At 38.2% G+C, this 18,619-nt stretch overlaps 1 protein-coding gene across 2 annotated transcripts in view; it reads left to right on the top strand.

The window, feature by feature from the left end:
- The window catches only part of TMEM50A (transmembrane protein 50A), a 31,055-nt gene that overhangs the window by 10,919 nt on the left and 1,517 nt on the right, over window positions 1-18,619 (top strand). The window contains exons 1-5 of one of the 2 annotated variants that reach the window (XM_056795526.1): window positions 1,387-1,573; window positions 8,344-8,456; window positions 10,676-10,743; window positions 12,874-12,966; window positions 14,451-14,511. In XM_056795526.1, coding sequence (XP_056651504.1) covers window positions 1,544-1,573; window positions 8,344-8,456; window positions 10,676-10,743; window positions 12,874-12,966; window positions 14,451-14,511 — 365 coding nt within the window. In that variant the 5' untranslated portion in view covers window positions 1,387-1,543. Of the gene's footprint in view, window positions 1-1,386; window positions 1,574-8,343; window positions 8,457-10,675; window positions 10,744-12,873; window positions 12,967-14,450; window positions 14,512-18,619 lie in introns of those variants that run through there. The other variant, XM_001363014.5, reaches the window with a different exon arrangement.

Raw genomic sequence — 18,619 nt, 5'->3', positions numbered from 1 at the left:
CTAAACCTAATCTTTCCCACACTGTCCTCCAATTTTCCCAGCAGTTTTTATGAAATAGTGGATTTTTGTCCCAAAAGCTGGGATCTTTGGGTTTGTCATATACTGTCTTGCTAAGATTGCTTACCCCCAGTCTATTCCACTGATCCTCCTTTCTGTCTCTTAGCCAGTACCAAATTGTTTTGATGACCGCTGCTTTATAATATAGTCTGAGATCTGGGACTGCAAGACCCCCTTCCTTTGTATTTTTTTTCATTATTTCCCTGGATATCCTTGATCTTTTGTTCTTCCAAATGAACTTTGTTATGGTTTTTTCTAAGTCAGTAAAAAAAAATTTTTGGAAGTTCCATGGGCATGGCACTAAATAGATAGATGAGTTTGGGTAGGATGGTCATTTTTATTATACTGGCTCGTCCTACCCATGAGCAGTTAATGTTCTTCCAATTGTTCAAGTCTAGTTTTAGTTGTGTGGAAAGTGTTTTGTAGTTGTGTTCATATAGATCCTATGTTTGTCTCGGGAGATAGATTCCTAAGTATTTTATTTTGTCTAAGGTAATTTTGAATGGGGTTTCTCTTTCTAGTTCTTGCTGCTGAGCTGTGTTGGAATTATATAGAAATGCTGATGACTTATGTGGGTTTATTTTGTATCCTGCAACTTTGCTAAAGTTGTTGATTATTTCGATTAGCTTTTTGGTTGAATCTCTAGGATTCTTTAAGTAGACCATCATGTCATCTGCAAAGAGCGATAATTTGGTCTCCTCCTTGCCTATTTTAATGCCTTCAATTTCTTTTTCTTCTCTAATTGCTACTGCTAGTGTTTCTAATACAATGTCAAATAATAGAGGTGATAATGGGCATCCTTGTTTCACTCCTGATCTTAATGGGAATGGATTTAGTTTATCCGATTGCAGATGATATTAGTTGCTGGTTTTAGATATATACTGTTTATTATTTTTAGGAATGACCCTTCTATTCCTATGCTTTCTAGTGTTTTTAGTAGGAATGGGTGTTGTATTTTATCAAAGGCTTTTTCTGCATCTATTGAGATAATCATGTGGTTCTTGTTGGTTTGCTTGTTGATGTGGTCAATTATGTGGATAGTTTTCCTAATTTTGAACCAGCCCTGCTTCCCTGGTATAAATCCTACTTGATCATGGTGGATGACCCTTCTGATCACTTGCTGGAGTCTTTTTGCTAGTATCCTATTTAAGATTTTTGCATCTATATTCATTAGGGAGATTGGTATATAATTTTCTTTCTCTGTTTTTGGTCTGCCTGGCTTTGGAATTAGTACCATGTTTGTGTCATAAAAGGAGAGGTTTACAGAATGTTTGATAGAATTCACTGGTGAATCCGTCAGGCCCTGGGGATTTTTTTCTTAGGAAGTTCTTTGATGGCCTGTTGGATTTCATTTTCTGATGTGGGATTATTTAAGGAAACTATTTCTTCTTCTGTTAGTCTAGGCAATTTATATTTTTGTAAATATTCATCCATATCACCTAGATTGGTATATTTATTGCCATATAGTTGGGCAAAGTAGTTTTTAATGATTGCCTTAATTTCCTCTTCATTGGAGGTAAGATCCCCCTTTTCATCCTTGATGCTGTTAATTTGCCTTTCTTCTTTCCTTTTTTTAATTAGATTGACCAGTACTTTGTCTATTTTGTCTGTTTTTTCAAAGTACCAGCTTCTAGTCTTGTTTATTAGCTTAATAGTTCTGTCACTTTCTATTTTATTAATTTCTCCCTTAATTTTTAGGATCTCTAGTATGGTTTTCTTCTGGGGGTTTTTAATTTGTTCATTCTCAAGTTTTTTGATTTGCATTTCCAATTCCTTGATCTCTGTCCTCCCTAATTTGTTAATATATGCACTCAGGGATATGAATTTTCCTCTAAGTACTGCCTTGGCTGCATCCCATAAGGTTTGAAAGGATGTTTTGCCATTGTCATTTTCTTCAATGAAATTATTAATTGTTTCTATGATTTCTTCTCTATCCAATTTTGGAGTATCATGTTATTTAATTTCCAATTAATTTTTGATTTGGCTCTCCATGTACTCTTGCCGATCAATATTTTAATTGCCTTGTGATCTGAAAAGGCTGCAGTTATTATTTCTGCTTTTCTGCATTTGAGTGCCATGTTTCTATGACCTAGTGTATGATCTATTTTTGTGAATGTGCCATGTGGTGCTGAAAAGAAGGTGTATTCTTTTTTGTCCCTATTTATTTTCTCCATATGTCTATTAACTCTTCATTTTTCTATCTATTTCCTCCTTCAATTCTCCTAGTTTCTCTATTAAAAATTTGGATGCTATACCATTTGTTGCATACATGTTGATTAGTGATATTTCCTCATTGTCTATACTCCCTTTTAGCAGAATATATTTACCTTCCCTATCCCTTTTGATCAGGTCTATTTGTGCTTTGACTTTGTCAGATATCATGATTGCAACTCCTGCCTTCTTTCTATCAGTTGAGGCCCAAAAGGTCTTACTCCAACCTTTAATTCTAACCTTGTGAGTGTCAACCCGTCTTATATGTGTTTCTTGAAGACAACATATGGTAGGGTTTTGGGTTCTAATCCAATCTGCTATTTGTCTACCTTTTATGGGTGAGTTCATCCCATTCACGTTCAAAGTTATGATTGTCATTTGTGGATTCACTGGCATTTTGATATCTTCCCCTAGTTCTGACCTTTCTTCTTTAGCTTTCTCCTTTTGAACCAGTGATTTACTTTAGGTCAGTCCCCCTAGTCCCCTCCCTTGAGATGCTTCCCTTTCTAGCCCCTCCATTTTTATGCTCCCTTCCCCTCCCCCCTCTCCTTCCTGGATACAATTCTTAATTTGGCTATAATAGCTTATAACAAGCTACTTAAAGAAGTGTTGCCATCTACATTGGTAGTAAAAGTATCTACACCATTGGAGTCATAGACCCATTGAAGAATATTTAATAGCCATGATTACATACTAAATTATTGATACTTGTGTTATATTACATTTTAGAATGTAATACATTTGTCTGTTCATGCCTAACTATATAAATATTTTCTAATATATTTTAATATTGGAGAAAGGATTAGAATTGACATGAATGATAGAATAGATGGCAGTAATATTTCTTCAAATCATAGCACAAGATCATCTAATCCTATTCATTTTATTTTATTTTTTAAACCCTTACCATCTGTCTTAGAATCAATACTGTGTGTTGGTTCCAAGGCAGAAGAATGGTAAGGGCTAGGCAATGGGAGTTAAGTGACTTGCCCAAGGTCTAACAGCTGGGAAGTGTCTGAGGTCAGATTTGAACCCAGGACCTCCTGTCTCTAGGCCTAGCTCTCAATCCACTGAGCTACCCAGCTGCCCCCTAATCCTATTCATTTTAGAAACAAGGAAGCTGAGGCATTTGAGAAAGTCACACAGTAAGTAAGTGGTAGAACTAGGATGGGTACTCGAATTTCCTAACCTCTCAGTCCAGTTGTCTTCCATTACACCCATAGCTAAACAAATTCTTCATACCTACCAGAAAGAAATTCACTCTTTATGGTCATCAGATTGTAGATAAATGGTAGTAGCTTCTGAGGACCAATGCCAGAAAACACCTTTACAATATTGTTTCTAGAATGGAGAGACTGGACTTCCGGTTAAGATGGCGGCTTAGAGAAAGCTAAAGTTCAGATCTCCGGAAAACCCTTCCCTACCGATCTCAAACCAAAAGCTCCTAAGGCGCCGAAATTCAAAACGATCAACAGCACAGACCCTGGGAACCCTCCTCCTGGACCTGGACCCGGTTCAAAAGGTACGGCTCCCCTCAAAAGCCAGAACCCGAGATCACTCGGACCTCAGGGGTAGGAGCGCAGAGTCCAAGGCTCCCGGAAGCCACAGCCCGGCCTCCAGGGCCTTCTATCCGAGTCCCGGTGAAAGTTACTGCCTGGGGCTTCCTCTGCAGAGAGCGGGTCAAGACAGCCTCAGGGGCTGGATCCTGCTATCCAAGTCTCAGTGAAAGTCCTTGCCCTCGGAGCTTGGGAAAGCTGCAGCCCATCCCCCCGCAGGCCGAGGAAATAGCCTCACGGCCAGCGATTCTGAAGGCAACTTCCGGAAAGCGAGCCGGGGGGAGAGTGTGGCCTCGTGGTCCGACCCTTCCATTCCAGTTCCAGTGAGGCATATTCAGTTTAACCCAGGGAAAGCTCATAGAACCAACATCTGCCCCGGACTAAAGCCTCTGATCACCACACAGAGATAAGAAAAGCTAATCCTCCACATTCAGAGATGACAAACTCCACAGAAGCACAGAAGCCCCAAAATACCAAGAAAAATAAGAAGAAAGGGGCGACTTTGGACACATTCTATGGAGCCAAAATACAAAATACAGAGCAGATAGAAGAAGATACACAAGAAAATTCTCCAAAATCTTCCAAAGGAAATAGAAACTCTACACAAACCCATGAAGAATTTGAATCAGAAATGACCAAAAAGATGGAAGCCCTCTGGGAGGAAAAGTGGGAAATAATGCAAAAGAAATTCATGCATCTACAAAACCAGTTTGACCAAACTGTAAAAGAAAACCAGGCTTTAAAGCAAGAACTAATAAAGCAAAGCCAAAACACCAAGAAATTAGAAGAGAACATAAAATATCTCACCAACAAGGTGATAGATCTGGAAAATAGAGGGAGAAGAGAAAATTTAAGAATAATTGGACTCCCAGAAAAGCCAGAAATAGAATGGAGAGACTAATCATATGGCTATATGATTAGAGTATATACTCCACTATAGAGTAAGTGGAGATTCATCCCCAAATCCCATAAGGGCCTTAGAATAAAGAAGGGAAAAGCCAGAAATACTAGTTTACAAATAAATATTTGAAAGAAAGGGCCAGGTGGTACACAAACATGGGAGTATAGAAAATGCATTTGTCCAAAGATGAAATAAGTTAACACCCTGATTTTACAGAGAAAATACTCTTTGATTAGTTGTATCCATCTTCTATGGAATATCAACTTTCTCTTCTCTCTCCCTTTCTTCTGTCCCCTTTTCTCTCCCATTTTCCCTCCCTTTAGTTGACTCCATCTTTGTTGATTTACTAATACATAATATATTATGGTTTTTGCTTTCAGATGCTTCCTTTGATAACTCCCAAAGTTTGTCTAAGCACATTAGCTAGCTAGAGCTCCTGGGGTTATAATTTGTTATGATAAAAATGGGGGACCTGGCCAGAGTTTTAAGTGTTTTATTAATAAAGTGAGAAGGTGAAAGATGAGAGAGAAGGTAGAGGTAGATTTTTCTTAAGGAAGGATTAACCTGATTATAGAGTCTCCATTTAGCTAGCTAAATTCCTCCTAAAACAGCACAGGGAACCCTTCTCCTAAAGAGGGAAGTCTAGAGACCCTCTTGCTTTCCTTGCTGGCCTTCTATACCCCCTTAGCTCCTCTCTGTGTGTCAACGTTGCACTTTGAAGTTCAGGCTGATGCCAGGGGACACCAGGCCATTAGCTATGCTGTGGAGGGGTGGAGCTGTTTTTCCTCACACAAGTTTGAGACTTTGGTATGTAGCACTCAGCCTACAAACACTCTTTTACACATATGAGGACAGAAATAGGGCCCACTGCACCACCACACTCAGACTTTACTCCCTTACTCTACCCATGGTTACTAACATCAGTTTTTCCATAGTTCAAGGTCTTAGGGCAGGGGTCCCCAAACTTTTTACACAGGGGGCCAGTTCACTGTCCCTCAGACTGTTGGAGGGCTGGACCTAACCCTAACCCTAAATTTGTGCAGTATACACAGTGCGGAATCCTCTCCCCCAGATCTTCGCTCACCATGCTGACGTCTTCCATTGTGCAACCACATACAGTACAGTACAGTGCTCCTCTCACTGACCACCAGCGAAAGAGGTGCCCCTTCCGAAAGTGCAGTGGGGACCAGATACATGGCCTCAGGGGGCCACCTGTGGCCCACGGGACCCCTGGTTTAAGGGAGTGTCAGGAATAACAAAGGAGGGCCCTTACTACATGTCATCCTTGACTCATTTCATAGGGCATAAAGTACATAAGTTCAGGTATTAACCTGTAAAAACTTTCTCTTCCAAAAATATCTTCTGCTTTGATCTTTCTTTAAGAATAACATGGGGGGGGGGCAGCTGGGTAGCTCAGTGGATTGAGAGCTAGCCCTAGAGACGGGAGGTCCTAGGTTCAAATCTGGCCTCAGACACTTCCCAGCTGTGTGACCCTGGGCAAGTCACTTGACCCCCATTGCCTAGCCCTTACCACTCTTCTGCCTTGGAGCCAATACACAGTATTGACTCCAAGATGGAAGGTAAGGGTTTAAAAAAAAAAAAGAATAACATAAGGGGACAGCTGCCAGGCCTAGAGACAGGAGGTCCTAGATTCAAATCTGGCCTCAGATACTTCCCAGCTGGGTGACCCTGGGCAAGTCACTTGACCCCCATTGCCTAGCCCTTACCACTCTTCTGCCTTAGAACCAATACACAGTATTGATTCCAAGATGGAAGGTAATTAAAAAAAAAAAAGAATAACATAAGACCATAAAACATATCTATCACAGAAATGTCCGGTATCTGTGTGGGACTTGTGCTTTGAGCCCATGCCCTATACTTAACCACCTTGACCCCTTTTCCTAGGATTTTCTTCCTCCCTCCCCCTGCTCACTTTCATCACCCCTTTCAGATCCATCTCCTTTATGAAGCCTCCTGTGATTCCTCAAGAAGGCATTACTTTTTTTCCCTTGGACTTAAAAGCAGCATTTTATTTTTGTTTTTCTTGCATGTTTAGCATATTCTATTTTGTGGTGAAGTTATTTGTAAATATGCCATTTCTCCCATTATGTGAGTTCCATGAAATCAGGAACTCTCCTATGTATATCTGAATCTCCCAGGGGTCCAACACTGCTATGTACGTAATACACATTCCGTAAGAATTTGTTGAATTTGAATACTTTTACATTTGGGCAGCTCAGAATTCTTCCTAAAGGCTGCAATAGTATATCACTAATATGCTACTTTTTTAGTGAGTTAATATGCTGAGTTGCTCTCCATCCTTTTCCCTTTTAGATGATATTGTAATTGTAGCAGATTGTTGCTAGATCTCGGGTAACTTTCAGATTTTCATTAATATGCCCATGAAAATAGTAATTCATATAGACAAATAATGTGGATGTTTGTCTATATTACACTTTTTTTAGAGATGTAAAACTGAGGCTCAGAATGGTAAATGACTTGGTTAACTTTTATATGACATCTGGATTTGAATACCATGTATTGTGATTTCAAATCCAGTACTCTTCCTACTAAGAAAGTGTATTTTAACATTGAAAATTTATTACCCTTAAACGTTAGTTGGCCAACAAAGATCCCTTTTTCTTCAGAGTAGCATGCTGTGTTGAAATATTAAAGAATTTCTCAGTTCATTAGAAATGGGCATATTATATCAAATTGGACAATATTCCTTTGGGTTTGTCCACCTTGCCTTAGTTAATATTTTATAGTAAATTTGAATTATTTTGTTTTGTTTTGGTTTTTGGATAATTGTTTTTAGCTTGGGTCAAAAAAAATCCCACTTGAGCTAAAAGTACAGCAGCCACTCTTTGGACTAAACCCACTGTTGATCAACAAGGAGGCTTTGAACTGTTCCTTTTCCAATCTGGTCAAGTTTGCCTCACCTTGGGCAACTTGTTGGTTACCACTTGGGATTTCACCTTGATGATGATGTTAACTGAGCCTTGGATATTTAGCAACTCTACTCTCTCCTATTCTCCCTTCTGATTGGAGGACCTGGAGGACGGGACACCACAACAAATTCCTTCCAAAGCTTTCCTTTATAGAGGTAGTCTGACTTTCAAACTAACTCACCTCTCCATCTGCATCCCTCCTTGGTTTGAGCTCCATGGAACATGATGCTATCTGGTATCTGTTCCATTCTTTTCCCCTGCTTCCAAACCCAACCAGCTTCCTTTTTGTCTTCTATTAGATTATAAACTCCTCCACTGAAGGGATTGTCTTTCTTTCTCTTATTTGTATTTTTATCACTAAGCACAGTGTCTGGCACATAATAGATACTTAAATGCTAAGTGAGTTAAATTGAATTGAATTTATGCAGGACTTATGGACATCTGATTGTCTGTTAGCCATACCACAGCTAAGAACTCCCAAACTTACATGATCTGTTAGCCTTGGCTTTACCCAGTAGCAGGGATTATGGATATAGCACTACTACTCCTGGCTAAAATTTTGTAATATTTAAATGAAATGTTAAATAAGTAGAAATGAAATTTTTATTCTCATTAAACTGAAAATTCCTTCCTTTGTCACCTAAGATAACATGTTGATTTTTAATAGTTTTTTACAGGTTGGTGGATCATCATAGATGCAGCTGTTATTTATCCCTCTATGGAAGATTTCAACCATTCCTACCATGCCTGTGGAGTAATAGCAACTCTTGCCTTCCTCATGTAAACATCACTTTCATAATACTACCTTCTTGATTTAAATTATAAACACTTTCTAGACACCTCTGGATTAAGTTTTCAAAGAATGTCCACATGCCTAATTCTCTTGGTTCAAAATATGAAAGAATTTTTACACACATATGTGATTATAGATAAAGCTAGTTGTACTAGCTCAGGACACCTAAGGATGTTAGAATCCATTTGGCCAGCAGGGGCTGGAATAAACCTACTGCTTAGACCAATGATAATTACCCCATTAAAAAAAAATGAGTCATCCTTTAAAAACTGAGTAAAATATCCAAGTGTTACTAACTTTTTTACAAAGCCCAGCAGGCATCTCAAATACTTAGGGCCTTGTTTCAATTATTCTACAATGAAACCAGCTTAGAATGCATTTTATTAAATGGAAAATTTCACCAATTCCATATTTGTGAGTTTTGTTTTCATAGTATAGGATCATCATGCCTAGGAGATAGAGATATGGCCTCTGAGCCAGGAATCTAAGACCCATCTCTCATTTGTGCTGATATGTATGACCCTGGACTAATCACTGAACCCCTTAGGGCCCTCAGACTGGCTAAGATTATAAACTTCAGATCATAGCCTGATTTGTATTGTACACAGGCAATTCCTTACCAAGAACTCCATGTACTGATGAAATTGGAGGTCTACCCTCCTCCCCAAATTAATATTATTTTTAAGGACTTTCATCTTTCCTTCAGAAATTTTTTGTATGATGTTGACAATAGCAGCTAGCATTTATAATGCTTTATTTGTTATCTCAGTTGATCTTTACAATAACCCTGTGATGCAGATGCTATTATAAAGAAACTGGGGCCCAATTGAGAGTTGCCCAGGTCACATAACTGGTATCCTTAAGAAACAGCAGCACTACAAAAGAGTGAAGGAAAACATTCCTATACCTTGGACTCCTTGGTTTAATTACAACATCCTGCCATACTTCTAATGGCCCATCACCTTTCTAGTGGATTAGCAGGGCATATTTTACTAAATTACCATCTAATCTGTTTGACTTGCCTCTTTAGTTAACACTATTCACTGCTCCTTTTCTTAACCATCCTAATATAGTTTTGAACCCAACTGTACACATAATTATTTTGTTCTCCAATGTAGAAGAATTTATAGGATTGTAGGACTTAAGCTAGGGACAGGACCTTAGAAATCATCAAGTCCAACCCTCACCAATTTACATAAAAGGAAATGGGCTCAAAGCAGTTAAGTAGTTATTACATTAAGACATTTGCCCAGTTTTCACACAGATCATAGCAGAACCAGAACTACATCACATCATCAGAAATGAGATGACAGCCTAATGTACAATCTAAGCCTAAAGACTTTGTCTGCTCCGGCATGGCATAAATATTGAATCCAAAATTGAGACCACTTGTTCATTCAGCATACATTAGTGAAGGCAGAGAATAGAATGGAAGGAGCCTTAGATTTGGGGCAAGGGCTCTGACCCACATTATCACTGACCACCTAGCCCAATCCTGCTTCAGTTTTTCCTCAGCTATGAAACTCAGGACATCAAACTAGACAATCTGGCAAGATTTCTAAGCCTCCACTGATTGCAAACATTGGAGTAGGGACTAAGTTAGACACAGAGTTTAGAGAAAACAAAGGCCCAGCCCTCATGGAATTTATAATCTTATAAGGGAATTAGACACCTAGTACTATGTGAGAGCCAACCACCTAATTTTCCTGGGTTAGCCTTCAACACATGGCTTTATTATTTTATTGGAATTATTAAGATTTCATAGAACATCAGTTATCATTCATATACAGATATAGAAATGTTATTCATCCCTTTCAGTTATTTCTAACTCTTCATGACCCCATTTGGGATTTTCTTTACAAAGATACTGGAGTAGTTGGCTATTTTCTTCTGCAGATAAGGAAATAGAGGCAAACAGGGTAGTAAGTGTCTAAATCCAGATTTGAACTCAGGTCTTCCTGACTCCAAGCCTGGGGTTTTCTTTACTATGTGATTTAGCTACCCCAAAATAAAGAACTTTGTTCATTGTGTGGGTTCATTTATCTCCCCTTTCATGAAGAAACATAAGCACATACACACGTCCCTCATTAACACAGTTGAGAATATAACAGTATTTTACATCCCCAATATAAAAATGGATTCAAAGTGCTTTTATAAACTCTGCTTAGCCATGCCAGACTATATTATGTTTATTTTATTCACACAGGATTAATGCAGTGTCCAATGGACAAGTCCATGGAGATAGCTATAGCGAAGGGTGCCTCGGTCAAACAGGTAAGCATCTAGTGCAAATTATCTAGCATGTTTTAAGGTCCTTTCAAGTTTAAGAAAACAAAAACACTGTGCAAGGCACAGAAGGAGATACAAGGAGGAATAATACAGAGTACCTGCCTTCAAGAAGTCTCCAGCACAGTAGGGAAGTTCTGGCATATGCACAAGTAGTTGAGTACATGAGGTCAATACCTGAGAGCTACAGAAAGCAGGGGTTCTGACACAGAGGATCAGGAAGAAGAGTCAGCAGCTCCTCAGCCATCACAGGCTAAAGATGGAGGTGATGCTTATTATTTTTTTTTTACCTTCCATCTTGGAAACAATACTGTGTATTGGTTCCAAGGCAGAAGAGTGGTAAGGGCTAGGCAATGGGGGTCAAGTGACTTGCCCAGGATCACACAGCTAGGAATTATCTAAGGCCAGATTTGAACCTGGGACCTCCCATCACTGGGTGTGGATCTCAATCCACTCAGCCACTTAGCTGCCCCCAATTATTTTTTAAAAATCATTACTGGCTTTAGGTAAATGTTTCTAGACTGATTTAGACATCAGGAGTCAGAAGACCTGAGTTCAGGGTCTAGCTCTGCCTGAACCTCCTTGTGACCAGAGGCCAATCACCCTTTATTTTTGGCCCTATTTGCTCTAGTGAAACAGGAGGAGTGGAATTCCTGTACTGCCTTCCCAAGAGGCTGTGAAACAACTACTTTTTTCATCTCAACTCACATTTGTAGAATTATTTTGTTATAATTAAATTATAATGGGCAATCTGCCTTTGCATTTCCCAAAAGTTAGGCAGTATTACTGTTAGTCTGTTTAATGTTTTATATTAAGCTTTAAACAAAGTACCATCATAGGCCTCAAGGACTTCATTCATGTATAGGAGAGCTTTTTTTATTAAGGTGGTCAGCACCAGTGCTTCTTGATGGTAATGGTAGAGATTTTTAAACCACATCAATCACCTTAAGAAGAAAAATTTTGCCAAATGGCAAGGCTAATTAATTAATTAGTGGTTGTTGAAAGTAGAAAAAAGAATAGCTTAAAACATGCTCTTAAAATTGGGAAAATTTTCTCATTCTGGAGCATATTTTTTTCCCATAAATCCCCCAGTTCTACTACTTCTTATTTATTGCAACCATAATAGTATAAAATCATGCTAAAATTGGTGATGTAGAAATTTGAGATGGATTTTTATCCATAGATAGAAGAATGTTCACTAGATTTTAGGGCACAGCTCTGGGTAAGGTCTGATCGGTAATCAGTCTGGAAATCACATTTCATGAATAATGGCTTATTAATTCCCACCTAGAATTTTATATTTTGAGCAGAAAGCCAAGAATGAATCTATAACCTATCATATCTTGTTATGCTTAATTGAGCTGTGATACTCAGGGGCACTACTTTTATTAAATATCTCAGCTAATTAAGTCAAGAAACTAATTTATCTCTGAATTCATTTCAGCTAGTCAAATGATTCAATTTATTTTACTTTGTAATAAAGTATAGCAAATATTCATAAATATTACATAATTGTGACTTAAAAGTTGATTGTCTTCATTTGTTAGTATAATTATAATGCGACATTCTTAAATGTCATCCAATACTACCCAATTTGGATTCATTTCACTATCCTAAAAGTAAAAGATGATAGTTTTTAGATTAACTCATCAATGAGGGCAGATTTATTATGGGGGAGAATGAGGGAAAGTTGCCTACTAGACAGTTTCCTTGCAAAAGAAATTTAAATTCTATCTTACTACATTGAATTATTAAAAGAAATTATCTCCTGGCCAGCCTGAAAGAATGCATGCGACAGCATCTTTTGTTAAACATTGTTCACACTTGATATTTTATGAGCAAGGTTAGGATGAGGTTGAAGTGAGTTTGGGAAATTAAAGATACATTTGGACCTTGGAGTGGGCAAGAAAGCAATGACAGCTGACAAGAGTTATAGAATTGAAACTCTAGTTCTGAGGTCCTGCAGTTTCTGCATCCATTTTAGATATTTAGTATGTTTTCTCAAAGCCTTTGACAACTGGTGGACTTCTTCCCTCCCCTTCTTCTTTTCCCACTGCTAGCATTTGTGATCAGACCATAAATAATATAAGTAGTCAGTTACGGTTTTTTTTTTTTTAGGTGCTCGAATTTGGCTTTTGATTGGATTTATGTTGGCCTTTGGATCTCTGATTGCATCTTTGTGGATTCTCTTTGGAGGCTATGTCGTTAAAGGTAAAAGAAAACATTTTGGTATAATTTATTTAGAAGCAGAGTTATAGTAGAGTGGGATTTCTCTTCAAATTTGGACCAAGTGTTTTGTTTTCATATAAAAATTTCCTGTAAGCTGTTGGACTTCAGCATTTCTTTCAGGGTGTTTTGTTTGCGAAGCTTTGAAAAGGTAGTTAAACCTTTTTATCTAAAAGAACATTTTCAGAATGAGCCATAGAACATAGAACCAAAGAACATAGGACCAAAAATCTCCCCCACCCTGGATCTTGCTTCCCTCTAACTCCTCAGACTCTGTGTCACTGAATCAAACAAATACACACACACACACATACACACAGAGTTTGTACAACCTGCAAGTTGAAATTCATCCTAATGTGCATGAAGGATGTAACCAAATAATTCCTAAAGGTTCTTCCAGAAGGGCTTCAGAACAACAGGGAAAATCATCTTATTCCCCTCTCCCCATCCCTATCCCTCTTTCATCTTTATGTGAACATACTACACATCTGTCCCAAACCTCAGTCTAATGTCCCTATAGTTTCTTCCCCCAAAACATTTTCCAAAATCCAAAAAAAAGCAAAAATGTCTTTTATTAATATAGCTCTTCTTTGGAAAAAGATGGGGGGGTGGGGATGTGTAAGTTTCTAACTTTTGAGTTGCCTTCATGCACTGAGACAAAGAGTGACTGTGGGTCCCATAGACAGCTTGTGTCAGAGGCAGGGCTTAATGTCTTTTAAGCTAACTGCCTTTCCTTTCAGCTTTTTGAGGACAAGGATTGTTTGTTTTTTCTTTGTATCCTCAGCACCTTGGATATGCACTGTGCCTGTTGGCAATTCCTTTTTTTAAAGATTGAGTTTGGTATATTTCTTGCCATATGCTTAAAAGCACAGGGTTTATTTGAATCCTTTTTGCCTCATTTTCAAGTGAGAATTCCTTATGTTTTGAGTTCTGAATGCCCTATTTCATTTTCTTTACCATAGTCTTTTCTTCTCTCCTTAACTTAGAGAACTCTAGAAAATTCTTGTAAACCGTTTCAGACCCAGGAAGCACAGTGTTGTGTTTTCACAACTGTTGGCATAAAGTTGAACTCTCATGAGAGCAGCAGGTCAGCGAGTCTAAAGGCCCTTCTTTATGTAGCTATTTTACTATTCCTGACTGAACCTAGACTGTGAGCAGGTCCAGTCCACCCACTACTCTTTTAATAAAGTGGCTTCCAATTAGATAGACTGAAAATTATTCTTCAGACTAGATTTGGTATCTGAGCTTCTATGTAGTCATTCTCTTTTCTTTTCTATAAATATGGCAATTAGGAGATAACTACTGAAAGCATGTCAAGGTGAAACCTTAGGGAAATTCAGTTGAAAAACCAGGAAAGGTCAAGCCATATAATTGCAAGAAACCTGGCATTTCTAATAGATCAGAAACTATAGCTAGTTAAGAATTAAACTACGAGGAATTAATTATAAATTATTTTCTTTTCAAATCAGAAAAACCAATAGTGTACCCTGGAATTGCTGTTTTTTTCCAGAATGCATTTATCTTTTTTGGGTAAGTCTATGTCTTATTGTTTATTCCTTCTGTCTTTTTAGAATGTCTATATTATGCCATGTATTATAATTGCTTCCCTAATTTACTCTCCTGAGAAAATGAGAGCCCTAGGGGAAGGCGATGCTGTATACAGCCATTCCATTTAACAATTTGGCAAGCCTGTCTTATACACTTTGTCCTCCAGGACAGCCTTGATCATTGCATAGAGCCTTTTCAGCACCAAGCATGGTATTTTGCTTATAGGAGGCTTCAGGAAATGTTCATTAAACTGATTATATGAATTCTTACTTCATTTGCTGAGGGATAACAATCCAGTTCACCTTTCATGGCATTCTAATCTATGTAGATTGGACAGCTTGTATCAGTAAAAAATTTTTGAACAGGCATCCCCAATATGTGTATGTTTTCTTACATATGATTTATATACATATTTTACTATACTAATCATTGTATATGTTAAAAAAACTCATATTAGGAAAGAAACTAAAACTATACAATACAAATGAAAAAAAGTTTTGATGCTAGAGGCAACAAGAAAACACAAGAGAAGGAAAGTGACATCTGACTCACACCCTAGAAAAATCAAATTTGCCTATAGAGGTCCATCCAGCAGCCTCTCTGAGGATCCAAGGTTTCTCTGCCCAGATATGACGTCATGGTCGGAATAAGGAGATAAGACACACTGTGCATTCAACCCACGTATGCAGGCATCACACACAGTGCTCTGCCATAGTACCATGGTTCATTTATTATATAGGTTTTTTGGTACATGCTTCGACACACAATCAATCTTTTATGTATGTGACATTCTACATTTTGATTGGATATTATCAAATCACCTAAACAACACTCTTGTGATGTTACTACAACAAAGAATTCTGTGATCATTTACTAGGTTTTTACAACACTCTGTAATAGATACGATTAATGTGAATAAAGCCATTTGTAGGTTAGTACCTCTTGACCTGCTGAGATGATCATTGTGCTTTTGGTCAGCTTTCACTATCGATCATAATTGCTTGGGAGATGAACAACAAAACATCTTCATATCTAGGTGTGAGGACTTAAGGCAGACCAGTTTTGGGGTTTTCCTCAATTGTTTTTCTTGTGTGACTTTGAAGTGCCTAGCAATGCTGCTTGGCTTCTGTTTCAATAAATTCATTGGAGTTTGGTAACTGTAGGGAAAGATTCATTATAGTACTCAAGTTTTTGATCAGTGTTTATTGTAGGGCCTTGAAGCATATCTTGGGCTTGAGAAAGGAGGGGTCATGGGCAGTAATCTTTGGACTTTAATTCTGTAATTGCAATCTTTTGGAAGTACTAATCTAGGGGGATTAAAGTGATTCTTGATCCTATAAGTATTTGCTCTCATATTATTTCTCCTGTATTGGGGAGAGAATAATAATCATAGAAAGTCCATTAGTGGGGAAAATTTGGGGAGAGAAGTCACAGAGGGGGATCAGCAGGGGGCCCTAATTCTGGGGTCATTTCCTCAGACCATGACCTGTCAGCTGATGATGGCCTCTGGCATTTGCCACTATATGGGGAGACAGATTGGAATAGGGAGAGTCTTGAGGCAGAGAGAACAGGGAATGCTAATTCAGTAGTCTAGGTGAAAGCTTGCACCTGGATCATAATTGTGTGAGTGAAGACGAGGGAGAGCATAAGCACGGTGATGTGGCTACTGACTGGATAAGCAGGGTGAGGACAGAGTGAAATGGGAGTGAGGACTCAAGATGGCACCAAGATTTTGGATCAGGAGCCCGAATAAAGGGTGATAACCCTTGATAGAAATTAGAAGGTATGATGAAGGGTGAGTTAGAGGAGGGGAAAGGTATGATGAGTTCCATAATGCATATTATAAACCATCTATATTGCCTGTTTGTTCTATGAGACTCACTTTGTCCCATCCAAATTGAAAATGAGAATAAGAGTGAGGCAGGCTTTTTAACTTAGTGCTATCAGAGCCTTCTGAAGGGCCACCTGAGGTGGCTTTCATAAGGAGGAGAAGATGAGACCCATCCTTATCCCTCTTGGGAGGAAAGATGACACCTCTTTCACTCCCTAAGTTGGAGACCACTGATATAGAGGACACTTAAGCTCCTTTGATTGAAAGACTATCAATAATGAAAGAATATAATAAAAGAATAGTTTCTGGGTATGTTTTTGTGTTTTGATGCAATGATAATTTCACTAGACCCAAAATGATAGGAAAAGCTGGGGAGAGGAGAGCCCTGTTCTGGTATTTTTTTTTTTTTGATAGGCACACCAGTTAGTAAGAGAAGATAACATTAGTCTTCACAAAACACCAAGGCTTTTAATAAAAAATGTCAGTTTGACTCAGTTTGGTCCTTAAGCACTTTAAAATGCTAGTTGCTTATGTGCTCTCAATCCTCAAAAATAAATGAGTCAAAAAATAAAATGAATCAAAACAAAAATATGCTGCCTTTAGATTTGAGATCCTTGAATAAGAGAGAATTTCTAAAGCCACTTGGAACCTATATAAAATACTGTTTGGTTGCTCTGGAATAGCAATCTACTACTCAGGCCTATTTCATTCATGCCTTCAGGCATTTGAGCATTTTTAATACAGTCTGCCTTTGCCATTAAAAAACCTAGGACCCCAGATTGAAGCAAGATGTGAAACAGCCTTTTCCTGAGCCTTTTGCAGAGATTTCCAAACAAATGGAGAATTCCACCACTCCTCCATCTAAAGAGTAGCTGTGGCTTTTATGGCTGTGGAAACCCCAGATCTGAGTAGAATTTATTGAAGTTCAATAATCATCATTATTGACATTCACATTGCAATTTACAGGCATGAGCTCACTAATCCTCACCACAGGCCCATAGGGTAAATCCATTGCCCTCATTGTGTCCATCATGGGATACCAATCTGTGTGAAGGGCAGCCCTAGAACCAGGTCTTCTGACTCAAGTCCAACCCTCTCCTGCCTGTCTGCAAAAGTATTATCTCTACTCAGTTGATTAGAACTAGAATTGTCACTCCATTACTGATAAAACATGATCATCTTTGAAAAAATTATTATAAAAAGCCCTGTTTGTCACTGTTGGTATAAGCCATTCTAGAAACCTTCTTTTTGGAATGATTTTCCAAACGTTAAACTTGGGTTATTTTCAGCCTCCTTCCATAACTGGGAAGAGGGGTAGGGGGAGGGAGCATGCTGGGAACTAATTGGCAAATGTTTATATTTGTGACTTCTCTTCATTTGAAATTCTGTAGTAGAGGCTTAAATATCTTTAATTTTAGGGAAAGAGTATTAGATAGCTGTCCTCCAACATTAGATTAATACTCTCAGCTCCCTACTAGGTAACCATGAGTTAGTGGGAAGAGCAATGAATTTGGATTATCTTGGACAAATTATTTAACCTCAATAGGTCCCAGTTTTCCCGCGTAAGATGAGATTAGACTTGTTTTCTAGGTCCCTTCTTACTCTTAAAATCTTAGGAACTCTGATGAATCCTAAAACTTAATTTCTATTTAGTAACCATCTAGCCTTATGGGGGAAGTACAGTCAAGAAGCAGCTAGTTGAGGGTAGAGGACTGTGTGCCAGTGAACCTTTCTTCATTCCTTTCCAAGCAGCAATCTAGTCTCTTAATTTTAACGTTACCTGTTAAAAAGTTAGAACTTTAATGGACCTTACAAATAATCTAATCCACTCCTCTCTTTTATCAAGAGAAAAGCAAGACCAAAATTAGAAGAAATGAAATAATTTGCTTGAAGTCACATAGCCAATTAGTGGCAAAGCCAAGACTAAAAAAACCATTTCTCCTAATTCCAAACCCAGAACTGCCATCCCCTAAACATATTAAAAAGATCAAATCATTTGCATATTGTTGTCCTAAGTTCACCGAATGAATGAGTTTGTATTTATTAGAAACCATTTGGTTGTTTTCCCATTAGCCACTGTTGAGCTTATGAACTCCAGAGGCACTAAGCAGGCTTTGGGAGCATGCCACCAAGTAATTGCAAAGGGAGAAATTGACATTACTCTGCATTGCTCTCTTAACACTAGTTCATATTGCATAGCATTCTGAAATGTAAAAGAAGGTTCAAAAATAACTTTGTAGCTCCCACTTCAAAAATTTG

Source organism: Monodelphis domestica, chromosome 4, assembly GCF_027887165.1.
Source record: "Monodelphis domestica isolate mMonDom1 chromosome 4, mMonDom1.pri, whole genome shotgun sequence".
Classification (NCBI taxonomy): domain Eukaryota; kingdom Metazoa; phylum Chordata; class Mammalia; order Didelphimorphia; family Didelphidae; genus Monodelphis; species Monodelphis domestica.
Note: the sequence above shows the minus strand (reverse complement) of the source record. Positions and strands in the feature narration are given on the sequence as shown.